The following is a 12,963-nucleotide window of genomic DNA, read 5'->3' on the forward strand; positions in this document are numbered from 1 at the left end:
GAGTAAGCATCTTTCATGGCTGTAATCACCATCTGCAGTGATTTTGGAGCCCCAAAAAATAAAGTCTGACACTGTTTCCACTGTTTCCCCATCTATTTGCAATGAAGTGATAGGACCGGATGCCATGATCTTAGTTTTCTGAATGTTGAGCTTTAAGCCAAGTTTTTCACTCTCCTCTTTCACTTTCATCAAGAGACTCTTTAGTTCTTCACTTTCTGCCATAAGGGTAGTGTCATCTGCATATCTGAGGTTATTGATATTTCTCCCGGCAATCTTGATTCCAGCTTGTGCTGCTTCCAGCCCAGTGTTTCTCATGATGTACTCTGCATATAAGTTAAATAAGCAGGATGACAATATATAGCCTTGACATACTCCTTTTCCTATTTGTATTTATTACTCTTTGGTAAAAACCTTGGAGTGTAATTGTGAGGTTGTATGATTCAGTGTATATCAACTTTATAAGGAATTGGAAATTTGTTTTCCAAAGTGGCTATACCATTTTGGATTCTTACCAACAATTTATGGAAGTTCCACTTGCTCCTCATTCCTCCCAATACTTCACATTGCAGTTTTTCAGTTTTACCCATCTTAATGGGTGTGTAGTGGTACCTCATTGTGATTTTAATTTGCATTTGCCTAACCACTACTGATGTGCATCTTTTTCTAGGTCTTTTTGGTATTGGTCTTTTTTTTTTTTAATTAAAACTTTTTATTCATAAACAACATGATTGTCTATGTGGAAATGCAAAATGCAGAAATACAGAATAAATTTACCATTAGAGACAATTAGCACATTCACAGTGTTGTGCAGCTATTACTAGTACCTAACTCCAGAATATTTTTATCACCCCAAATGGCAACCATATACGCTTTAAACACTTTCTATCCCATCCCTGCATGCCATTTTAAAATGTACATAGGTCAGAATGGCTGCCATCAAAAAGTCTACAAACAATAAATCCTGGAGAGGGTGCAGAGAAAGGGGAACCCTCTTACACTGTTGGTGGGAATGCAAATTAGTACAGCCACTATGGATAACAATGTGGAGATTCCTTAAAAAACTGGAAATAGAACTGCCATGCTGCTGCTGCTGCTGCCACTAAGTCGCTTTAGTCGTGTCCGACTTTGTGCGACCCCATGGACGGCAGCCCACCAGGCTCCCCCATCCCTGGGATTCTCCAGGCAAGAACACTGGAGTGGGGTGCTATTGCCTTCTCTGAGAACTGCCATACCACCCAGCAATCCCACTGCTGTGCATACACCCTGAGGAAACCAGAATTGAAAGAGACACGTGTACCCCAATGTTCACTGCAGCACTGTTTACAATAGCCAGGATATGGAAGCAACCTACATGTCCATCAGCAGACAAATGGATAAGAAAGCTGTGGTACATATACACAATGGGATATTACTCAGCTATTAAAAAGAATACATTTGAATCAGGTCTAATGAAGTGGATGAAACTGGAGCCTATTATACAGAGTGAAGTAAGTCAGGAAAACACCAATACAGTATATTAATGCATATATGTGGAATTTAGAAAGATGGTAACGATGACCATGTGAGACATGGTCATGTCTCACATGGTGAGAATGATGTGAGACAGCAAAAGAGACACAGAGATAACACACTTTTGGACTCTGTGGGAGAAGGCGAGGGTGGGATGATTTGAGAGAACAGCGTTGAAACATATATATTACTATATGTGAAACAGATTGCCAGTCCAGGTTTGATGCATGAGACAGGGCGCTCAGGGCCAGTGCACTAGGACGACCCTGAGGGATGGAATGGGGAGGGAGGTGGGATGGGCGTTCAGGATGGGGGACACATGTGCACCCATGGCTGATTCATGTCAACGTATGGCAAAAACCACTACAATATTGTAAAGTAATTAGCCTCCAATTAAATAAATTTAAAAAATTAAAATGTACATGGGATTTTTTTGCTTAGATATGGTAAGGTACACAGAAACAGGACTGTCATGAAGGATAGTTTTTAAATTTTGTTTATTTATTTTTTGGCTACATGGGCAGGGACTTTAGTTCCCTGACCAGGGATCAAACCTGTGCCCCCTGCATTGGAAGTGCAGAGTCTTAACCACTGGGCCACCAGGAAAGTTTCAGGATGAAGTTTTTATACTCACAGATCCATGGAAACAGGAGGCAGAGCCACACAGAAAAGTGCCAGGGGTGATCAGGAGGCAGAAGAGAAACAGAGGCGTGCGTGGGAGCCTTTAGGGTGATTTTTGTGGGAAAGGCGAGGCAGGGCAGGGTTAACATCAAATGAGCAAATTTGAGGTTAGGTAGGTAAACACTTTGAGCAGCCTGGGCTGTAAAGGTGGTCTCTAGTTGTCCATAACTCCTGGAGTGATTTAGGGTGGGGACTGTGTTCCATACTGATAAGATGAGTTGGGTTGGGAATTGCACTCTGGATTGGTTGATTTGCATATCAAAGGGATGTCCTCAGGCAGGCTGTTTGCTGTCTCTAGAAATCAGCTGACTCTGGGAGGGGCAATCGGTCTCTGGGTCCACAAAGACCCCAAGAAGTCAAAGCATCATAAAGTGCAGAAAATAGAAAATGTGATTAAACACTGCTTCCTCCTATCCCTGGCAACTACTAATCTGCTTTCTGTCTCTATGGGACTTTCCTATTCTGGATACTTTATATAAATGGAACCAAACAATACGTGACCTTTCTGGCTTCTTTCATTTTATATAATGCTGTCAAAATCCATCCATGTTGTAGTGCACATTCGTAGTTCATTCCCTAGCAGCAGTCACAAACCTGCTTTCTGTTTCTTGGTTTCATTACTTGATGTAACCAGCATCTTCATCATCTCCTCTTCTCCTCCTTCACCTTCCTCTTCATCGAGTTGACCATTTTCCTTCTTTGCTTGGTTCCCTGATTCCTTAGTTCCCTGGTTCCCTGGTCTACCTTCTTGAATGGAGTATTTATTCAAATAATTTTCTTCTTTTAAAATTTGGTCTTTAGGGACTTCCCTAGTGGTCCAGTGGCCATGACTTCGAGCTCCCAGTGCAGGGGGCCCAGCTTTGATCCCTGGTCAGGGAACTAGATCCCACCTGCTGCAGCTGAGCGTCTGCCTGCCACAACTAAGGCTCAGCACAGTCAAATAAATAAAAGTAAATTTAAAAATATTTTTAGAACTTTGGTCTTTAAAAAGATTAAACTTTTTATTTTGAAGTGATTATAGGTTCACAGAAAGGTACAAAGAAATATATAGGGGAATCCAGTGCACCCTTCACCCCATCTCTCCCATGTTGACAGCTTGCAAGACTATAGAGTTGTAGCCACGCTTTCTGGGAAACAAACTCACTCAGAAGGACAATGCAGAGAGTGGAGTGCAGTTTATTACACTGGCGGGCCCAAGGCAGAGTCTCCTCTTAGCTAAGGACCCTGACCAGTTTTTGTGAAAACTTTATATACCCTAAGCGTACGTGCCCAAACCTACCTCCTCAAATTCCCTGAAACTAGTCTGAACAAAGGAAAAAGAAAGATACAATCAAAGTCAACCTGTGATTCATGTGCCTTAAACCCAGGTAGTTAACACTGGACAATTATCAATAGGCTTGTGGTCATTCCCCAATAAGCATAATAGAATGTATGATTCTATTCGGTCACACAGATAATTAGGGTATTCTTTTAGGCGATGGAGAGCTCTGGGGCTCTTCCTTCCGGGGGTCCTGGTTTTCCAGTTGGTATGTCGTATCCATAGATACTGGGCATATAGCTCAAAGTCCACAGTCCGGCCCAAGATGGAGTCCTGCTTTCAAGATAGAGCCTGTCTGTTTCCTCCTTCAATAGTACATTATGACAACCAGGAAGTTGACATTGACACAATCCATGGAGCTCATTCTTGTGTCTCCATTTATAATGCACTCATTTGTGTGTGTGTGCATGCTTGTGTACGTGTGTGTGTGGCTAAACAGTTTTAGTCACGTGTGGCTTTTTCCACCACGGTCATGGTGCTTAACGGTACCTTTACCACAAGACCCCTTCATGCTACCCTTTGGCTAGGTAGTTAGAATAGGAAACAGGAGTCCAAAATGGCTGTGGCTAAAAGACAAGGAAGGGAAAAGCCCACGAAAATAGAACAAAGAAAGGTCCAAGGAAGGTCCAAGGACCGGAATGAGGACCTCAGGTAGAACAAACAGCACCCCTGGCTAGCCCACTTTACATAGGGCAGGCCCAGGGGGAGGAAGAAACATATAATAAGAGGAGCCAAAGTGCTCTCTCTCTATCTTTCCCGCACGCTGGTGCGCTCCCCCACTCTCTTCTCATCTTTGGGTTGGCATGCCCTCAAGCCTCAAGGATGGATTCTCCTGCTATTTTCTAAATAAAATAGAGCTGTAACACGGAGCTGTAACACTGATTTGTCTGAGAGCTATTACACGGTCTGTCCAAGACCTGAGAGTTGTGACGAGCCAAGGGCTTTAATGTCCGTCACTCCAAATCTTTGTTGTGACGAGACAGAACCGAGGAACATACACTCACCTGACACCTTCGTAGACACATCCACATCCTGAACCTTACCAACATCTGCTATCCCCTGGTAATGACTAATCTGTTTGTTCGTCATCTCTGTCATTATATTATTTAAAGAATGTTCTATAAATGTAATTATATTCTATGTATCCTTGTGAGTTTGACTTCTTGCACTCAGTGTAATTTCCTTGAGGATCATTCAAGTTGGTGCATGTATGAATCGGTTGTCCCTCTTCATTGCTGAGTAGTATTCCATGGTATGGACATACCACAGGTTGTTTATCAATTTACCTATTGAAGGAAATTTGCATAGTTTCCAGGTCTGGCTCTTACAAATAAAGCTACTGTGAATATCTATGTATAAGTTTCTTTGTGAAAAAAAGTTATTTCTCTGTGATGTATGTCAGAAGTGCAATTGCTGGGTTATATGTAAAGCCTGTTTTTAGTTTTAAAAGAATCTTCCAAACGAGTTTATAGAGTGACTGTACCATGTTACCTTTCCATCAGCAGTATATGAATGATCTAGCTTTTTTTTTTTTTTTTGCATCTTTGCCAGCATTTGGTGGTGTTGTTATTTTCTATTTTAGCCATTTACCAGATCTTGTAAATGTTTTGTTAGATTTATTTAATTTTCTTTGGAGCAGTGGTAAGTGGTACTGTGTTTTTTATTTCAGTTTCCACATATACATCTGTATTATATAAAAATGAAATTCATTTATGAGTATTATTCTGTCTTGTGATGTTTCTGCCCTTACTTTGTAGTTTTATGAGTTTTTGGTAAGATTCTTGGGATTTTCTATGCAGATGTTCATGTTGTCTGCAAATAGTAGTTGTACTTCTTTTCTGATCTGTATACCTTTTTTTTTTTTCTTTTTTTCTTTCGTCTTACGGCACTGGCCAGAACTTTCAATGCATGCGTGCTAAGTCACTTCAGTTGTGTCTGACTCTTTCTGACCCCATGGACTGTAGCCTGCCAGGCTCCTCTGTCTATGGGGATCCTCCAGGCAAGAACACTGGAGTAGGTTGGCATGCCCTCTTCCAGGAGATCTTTCCAACCCAGGGATCAAACCCACATCTCCTGTACTGACAGGAGGGTTCTTTACCACTAGTGCCACTTGAGAAGCCCCTATATTAGAAAAGAGTGGTCCCAGTGAACATTCTAACCTTTTTCCTGGTCTTACAGGGAAAGCTTTCAGTCTTTCACCTTTACATATGATACCAACTACAGGACTTTATAGAGGTTCCCCTGTATTCCTGTACTGAGAGATTTTCTTGAAATCATAAATGGCTTAATTTTGTTGAATGCCTTTTCTGCATCAATTGCTATGACATTAAAATTTTTCTTTTTTGCCTGTTGATATGATGGATTAAAATGGATCATCTTTGAATAGTTAACCAACCTAGCTTACCTGGAATAAGTCCCACTTGGTCATGGTATATGGTATATTATTTTAGGTATACACACACACACACACACACACACACGTGTACATACATATATGTATACACATATGTGCACACACATATGTATACATGTGTGTATATATATTTGGATTGCTTTTTATTCACCCTGATATTGATATTTACTCTGACAAATGTAGAATCTAGAATGGTGCCTTTTTATAAATGAGCAAAACCATGTGCTATAACTATAATTTTTGGCATAAGTGTGCTTTTGCCAGTTCCCAGCTGCTATGTGCTACTTAAAGACCACATATATTTCCTCAGGACAGAGCTTCTCAGCCTTGATACCGTGTACACTTTGGGCTGGATTATTCTTTGCTGTTGAGACTGTCTTGTGCACTGTAGGATTTTTATCAACATCTCTGGTCTACTCACTGGATGCCACCTGCATCCTGCCAGTCATAACAACCCGAGGTGCCTCCAGACATGGTCAGACTTCTCTGTGTGTTGTTTGTGTGTGTGTGTGTTGAGTGTGAGAGGTTGTTTGGAAATCACCACCCTCTCAAGAACTGCTGCTTTAACGTACTTAGCCTCTACCTACCCCTAACTGGGGAGATGTCCTTGTGTCTTGGCTGTGAAACAAAGATGTGTGATCATGGATACTACAATAGGATCTGCTTTTTAATAGCAATGATAACATATTAACGTCTTCTAAGCATTTACTGTGCCAACCATGCTAAGCACTTTACCTATATTCTGTCCTCAGACCCAGAGAGGTAAGGTGCTGCTAATATCCCTGCTTTTCAAACTAAAGCATAACAGCTTAAATGATGCCCAAGATAACACATTTTCTATTATTATTATTATTTTAATTTTTTAAATTATGCAAGTATGATAATACAATTGCAGGAGATTTGAAAAATCCAGAATTATTATCATTTTTGGCCACACCACAGGGTATGGAGGATCTTAGTCCCCCGACCAGGGATCAGACCCATGCCCCTGCAGTGGGAGCGTGGAGTCCTAACCACTGGACCACTGGGGAAGTCCCTAAGATCTCACGTTTCTAAATGGTGGAGCCAGGTCTGTCTGATTCTAGACCTCATGTCTTTGGCCCTTGGATCCACTGCCCTGCCACCTGATTCTGTCACTCCTCCCCTCGCATCCCTCGGTGGACACAGTGTGTCTCCAGACCCCCATCTGTGCACCTAACTCCTCCCACGTTCCCACCCCAGGCTGTTCTCCCCACCCTGGGCTCCACTGTCCCTCCACCCCCACCCATCAGAACTCCCCCCAGTGCTGAAATACTTTAAACCTTCAGGCCTTCCCTTTGTGCTGTTCTCTTAGCCCAGCCAGTCCTTCTCCCTGTGCTGAACCTGAAGCTCAACTTTGATACCCAGTTGTGATGGCTGCTGCTCTCTAAAACAGGGGTCCCCTGCCCCTGTTGTACGTACAGGTCTGTGGCCTGTTAGGAACTGGTGAGTGCTGGGTGAAACTGAAACCAATCCCCCCACCAATAATCTCTAATCTTCAGTCCACAAAACGGTAGTCTGGCTCTGCCTGCCTGTCTTTACCCCCGGACACTCACTTTTTGCTGCTCTTCCCCCAAGACGTCATGTGTGTCCCTCCAAAACACTGCTCTTGTTCCTGGAAGATGCTTCTTCGTGAGGCCTTGAGAAACGCCATGTGATGGTGCGGCAGTGCAGGCTGCCCTTGCAAGGAGCAGTCTCACAATTCCCTTGCCATAGGTCCTGGTGGGTTCCAGCTGCCCTTCCTCCTGGAACATGGTTCTGAGTCCTCCCCAACCCCTTCCTGGCTGCCCTCCTCTAGCCGTGCCCAAGATTGCTGTGTCACTCTTAAGGCCCAGCCTCGGAACTGGATACAGGATTACCAGGGTGGCCTAAGTTGAACCCTGGGGGACTGAGCAGACTCTACGTCCCCAAACCCAGACACTCCAGCTGTTAATACCACCTAGAATTATAGTGACATTCTTGGTCTCTGAACTTAGTTGGCTCATTGGACTAAGCCCTCTCAGTCCTAGTTGCTCCTGTTCCTTAATCTTCTGATGTCCCGTATTTATGATTAGTTTCAAAAACTCAAATATAAGGCATAGTTCTGGAGTCAGGCATCCCTGGATTGAATCCTGACCCTAGCACTCATGAACTGGGAGACTCCACTTGAAGTCACTGCCATAAGTTACAAGCCACTTAACTTCTTGTTCTTTTTAAAAATGTAAATATTGTAAATAGTCTTTTGTCTTTACTTTTTCAAAAATATTTATTTATTTATTTGGCTGCGCCAGGCTTTAGTTTCAGCACTCAGGATATTTAGTTGCAGCATGCGAACTCTTGCTTGCAACACTCGAGAACTAGTTCCCTGGATAGAACCCATGTCCCCTGCATTGAGGGGTGTGAAGTCTTAGGCACTGGACCACCAGGGAAGTCCCAAGCCACTTAATTTGTGTTCTTCTTTTCCTCCATCTATAAAACAGAGATGACAGTATTCACACCACAAGCCTTGTTGTTGCTGTTGTTCAGTCGCTCAGTCATGTCAACTCTGCGACCCCATGGATTGCAGCACGCCAGGCTTCCCAGTCCTTCACCATCTCCCGGAGTTTGCTCAAACTCATGTTCATTGAGTTGATGATGCTATCCAACCATCTCATCCTCTGTCGTCCCCTTCTCCTCCTGCCTTCAATCTTTCCCAGCTTCAGGGTCTTTACCAGTGAGTTGGCTCTTCGCATCAGGTGGAAGCGTCAGCATCAGTCCTTCCAGTGTATATTCAGGCTTGATTTCCTTTAGGATTGACTGATCTGATCTTGCAGTCTAAGGGACTCTCAAGAATCTTCTCCAGCACCACAGTTTGAAAGCATCAATTCTTCAGCGCTCAGCCTTCTTTATGATCCCATTTCACATCTGTACATGACTACAGGAAAAATTGTAGTTTTAACTGGACAGAATTTTGTCAGCAAACTGATTCTGCTTTTTAATACACTGTCTAGGTTTGTCAGTAGCTTTTCTTCCAAGGAGCAAGCGTCTTTTAATTTCATGGCTGCAGTCACCATCCACAGTGATTTTGGAGCCCAAAAAAATAAAGCTCATCACACCATGATGAGGATTAAATGAGATAAGACATGCCAAGCGTTTGCACAACACCTGTCATATAGCAAGTGCCAGTAAGAAGTGATGCTGAGGATGATTGTGGTGAACTGTGTTTTCACCTGGGTCAAGTCAGGTGGGTCTTGCCTGGGTCTCTGCCTTTCTATGCCACTGTCTCGCTGTGTCAGACTCAGGACATTTTGAGACAGAACCCCAGTGGCTTGAGGATTTCCCTGAGAAACATTTGGGGCTGCCACAGCTCTATATCTTGATCCCAAAGAGCCCTCTAGTGGCTGATCTGCAAATGTGCAGGTGCAGGAGACAAAGGGAAGGAGGGACCTGGTGCGGAGAGAAGTGGGCTGGCTAGAGAAAGGCTCTGCATTTATGAGAAGAGCAGGGAGTTTTCTAGGGAGACCCCCAGTCTGGGATCAGACCTGAATATGGTCTCACTACTGTGAAGTGCTACCTGTGGGACTTCAGATCCACGCCTTCTCCTCTGCAGGCCTCAGGGTGAGGAGCATTGGGAATGATGACGAACTGGATCTGTGTTTCCCAGAGGTGATTTAGGGGACCCTGGACAGTCATTTTGAAAACCGGAATGTTCATGTGTTTTCATGTGGCGCTAGAAAAATTAGTAACTTTTACTTGTTTTCATCTATGGATATTATCCTTTTAGAGAGTGAGAAGTGAAATTGCTCAGTTGTGTCCCATTCTTTGAGACCCCATGAACTGTAGCCTGCCAGACTCCTCTGTCCATGGGATTTTCCAGGCAAGAATACTGGAGTGGATTGCCATTTCCTTCTCCACGGGGATCTTCCTACCCTAGGGATTGAACCCAGGTCGCCTGCATTGCAGGCAGACTTCTTATCGGCTGAACTACCAGGGAAGTCCGAAAGTGAAAATGAAAGCCCCTCAGTCATGTCCAACTCTTTGCGCCCCATGCTCTATACAGTCCATGGAATTCTCCAGGCCAGAATACTGGAGTGGGTAGCATTTCCCTTCTCCAGGGAATCTTCCCAACCCAGGGATCGAACCCAGGTCTCCCACATTGCAGGTGGATTCTTTACCAGCTGAGCCACAAGGGAAGCCCTATCCTTTGAAGGTGAATAAAAATAGTTTTAAAAATCTAAATACACTAAAAGAAAAATATTAAGTAAACAATAGAACAGGTATCATTTTATCAGGATCAAAATCATAAAAGTAAAATCAAAAAGCAACAGAAATTTGGGCGCCACTGGACTAGATTCTTTGTGGTTTCCTGCACCGTTCTGATAAGCTAATCCTATCTGCATACTATACCTGGTATTGTTCCCTAGCATAAGGGTCACCATTTATTGTTTATGCTGCTATCAGCTCTTTGAACTTATCTCTCAGAATAGGGGTATTACTTACTCTTCATTTTACTGACCAGTGAGAGGCCCGGTCGTACCTGCCTGAGGCCACGTTATGGTGCGGCAGAGCCGGTTTGGAACCGAGCCCATTGGACCCCTGAGCCACTGTCTGCTGTGGTACCACCCATGTGCATGCCTTCTCTGCTTACCTGCACTGGGAGCTGGGCAGCAGGGACTAGACCCTCCAGTCTCAGTGATGGACCGGCAAGGCCTGCACGGACCAGGTTGCCTGGTGACATTCACATCCAGCTGGGCCTCAAGGTGAGCTGTGGAGCTGTGGCCACAGGTCACTCTGGGCAGCAGGGGACTGGCCTCCCAAGACCTGTGATGTAAGTCCCCTCAGCCTGGCCACTGCTCTGTGCTGCCAAGGGTGCTGGCCAGAGGTCAGCAGTCCTGAAGTCTTGTCCTGGGCCTTTCATTCATTCGCTCCTTAGCAGACTTGTCCTCTCACTGTGCCCCGCTGTGTCAGAACTAGAGGCGGTTTTCCAGTGTCCTAGGCCCCACCCCTAGAGGTTCTGATTTTGTATGTGTGGGTGGAACTCAGGGATCTGCAGGTTAGCCGGTTTTCAAGGGAATCATGGTGCTTAGTGACCTGTGGGGTCCCTTCCAACCCCCAGACTCCATGAACCTTAGCTTGGAATAGCCAGTAGACCCCTGTGACCTTCCCCTGACCCAATCCCAAACAGCCTAGGTGACAAAGAAAATAACAGTAAAAAAAGATATTTTATTGTTAAAAAACAACAACAGATGAGCAATGAAACCAGGCACCCCATCACTCACTCTCACAGTCGCCCGCACAGCCGTGAACCACACACACAGACACCCTCTCACCCACACAGCTCCCTCTAGCTGTAAGCAGCAGCCTTGTGGGTAAGAGTCACCATTTCTCTTCCTTTTTACTTTTGTCTCCCAAACAACACACATGAAAAAGCAGTGGACCAGAGTGGCAGAGGAAGGAGTGGCCAGGCCACCAGAAGCCTCTGGGCCCTCCCACTCCTGGCTACATACATTCTGCACATGTGTGCACATGTACTATACATGGACTCCCATGTGTGCAGACATGCACCCATACTGACCCTCCATGCATAGGGTTGAGTCACTGCAGGTAATCCTTGGACTGGCAGGTCTCTGAGACAGAGGGGCAGGAGAGGACCCTCCTGGTGTCTGACTCCCTGCTGCCACCCTTCCCTGCTCAGGAGTTGACTTCCTTGTGTCTAGGGAGGACATTGAGTCCCTATGGGGCAGCTCATCCAGACAGCAAGGTTGAAAAGTGCCTAAGAATTATTTCAAAAATGGAGAATCGTGCCCTTCTTGCCTTTGGCCCAAAGTGCTTGCGAAACTTGGGCTGAAGAGCCCAGAGTTTCATGAGGTCTGAATTCTTTAACAAAGATGGTTCAGGGCTGCACAGATCCTGGCAAACCCTGGCTGGTAGAAAGTCACATGACTTAGAAAAGGACAGACAAGGTGCTTGGAGTTAGATTAGAGGAGTGGGACCACCAGGAGACTGAGGCCAAATGATGCCCCTGGGGAACCTTCGTCATCGAGGTTCATCATCTTACCTCCGATGCCTGGCAGGCAGGGTGCACAGGTGACATGTGGTAGCTGTTCACCTGCTGCTCACCTCTCAGCCCCTTGCAGAGCCCCTGTTGCCCCGCAGGGTTTGTGACCTTGGACCTTGTCTCTACAGCAGATGTGGTGCTTGCCTGTGAGGCACAGGCCCGCCATGGCCTGCAGAGCGCAGCTGTGGGCAGGTCTAAGAGTGTGCCCATCAGGGTCGGCCCACTAGTTCAGGCTCTGAATCCCTGGGGACCATCAGAGGGGCCCACTGCCTCTTGCCTATCCCAGGAGTCAGTTTTTCCTGGGTTTCCAGGGTAACGGCTCTGGGCACCCCCTTTCTGCGGGGGGCCCTGGTGCGCTGTGTCTAGAGCTCTACCCTCAGCTTCCCTCCATCCTCAGGGAGCAGCTGGGGTCTGCAAGAGCACATTTCAAGATTTGGCAGCTTGGACTGGGTATGGGAGCTTCCCTCCCTCTTTCCCAGCCATGCTCAATTCATTTCCCACCAGTTGGGGGGGAGGTGTCGGGTCCTCAGCCTCCTGCCTGCCTCCCTCTGAGGATAGCTAGAACATGACCTCCTCACAGCTCCCATAATCACTCTCCACCATGTCAGAGCCCTCATAGTTGGGGGGGGCCTGGGGCTGGCCCCGGCCCAGGGGGTGCCCACCCCCCACCTCACAGTCGGCATAAGAGGGCCCGGCCCGGCTGAGGCGCATGCTCACCCCCTTGTAGCCCCCTTCTGCCAGGCAGGGCCCTCCCCCTCCCTGCCGGAACTGCGAGTGGTAGTAGCTGATGGCCGTGTACTCGTTGAGACAGGGAGCCGGCAGGTGCTCCCGGGGACTGGGGGGCCGAGGGGGAATCAGATCTTCCAGGTTCTGGTTGCTGTAACGGGGTGGGAGAGGTGCTCGCTTGTTTTCCAGCTCCAGTGGGAAGGGGAAACCCCCGTAGAGGCCACTGGGGTCCGGCATCACGGCTGGATTCTGGTGGCAGTGAGGTGACGGTGGCGCTGGGCC

General features: G+C 46.1%; 1 protein-coding gene across 1 annotated transcript in view; it reads right to left on the bottom strand.

Moving 5' to 3' along the window:
• Positions 1-11,100: 11,100 nt before the first annotated feature.
• FAT2 (FAT atypical cadherin 2) overlaps positions 11,101-12,963 on the bottom strand; it is a 78,889-nt gene continuing 77,026 nt past the window's right edge. Inside the window, exon 26 of the mRNA XM_010850598.1 lies at positions 11,101-12,963. This exon is cut by the window's right edge and continues 4 nt beyond it. Within this exon, the coding sequence (XP_010848900.1) occupies positions 12,514-12,963 (450 nt within the window). The 3' untranslated portion in view covers positions 11,101-12,513.

This window comes from Bison bison, unplaced genomic scaffold (genome assembly GCF_000754665.1).
Source record: "Bison bison bison isolate TAMUID 2011002044 unplaced genomic scaffold, Bison_UMD1.0 scf7180017864291, whole genome shotgun sequence".
NCBI lineage: Eukaryota > Metazoa > Chordata > Mammalia > Artiodactyla > Bovidae > Bison > Bison bison.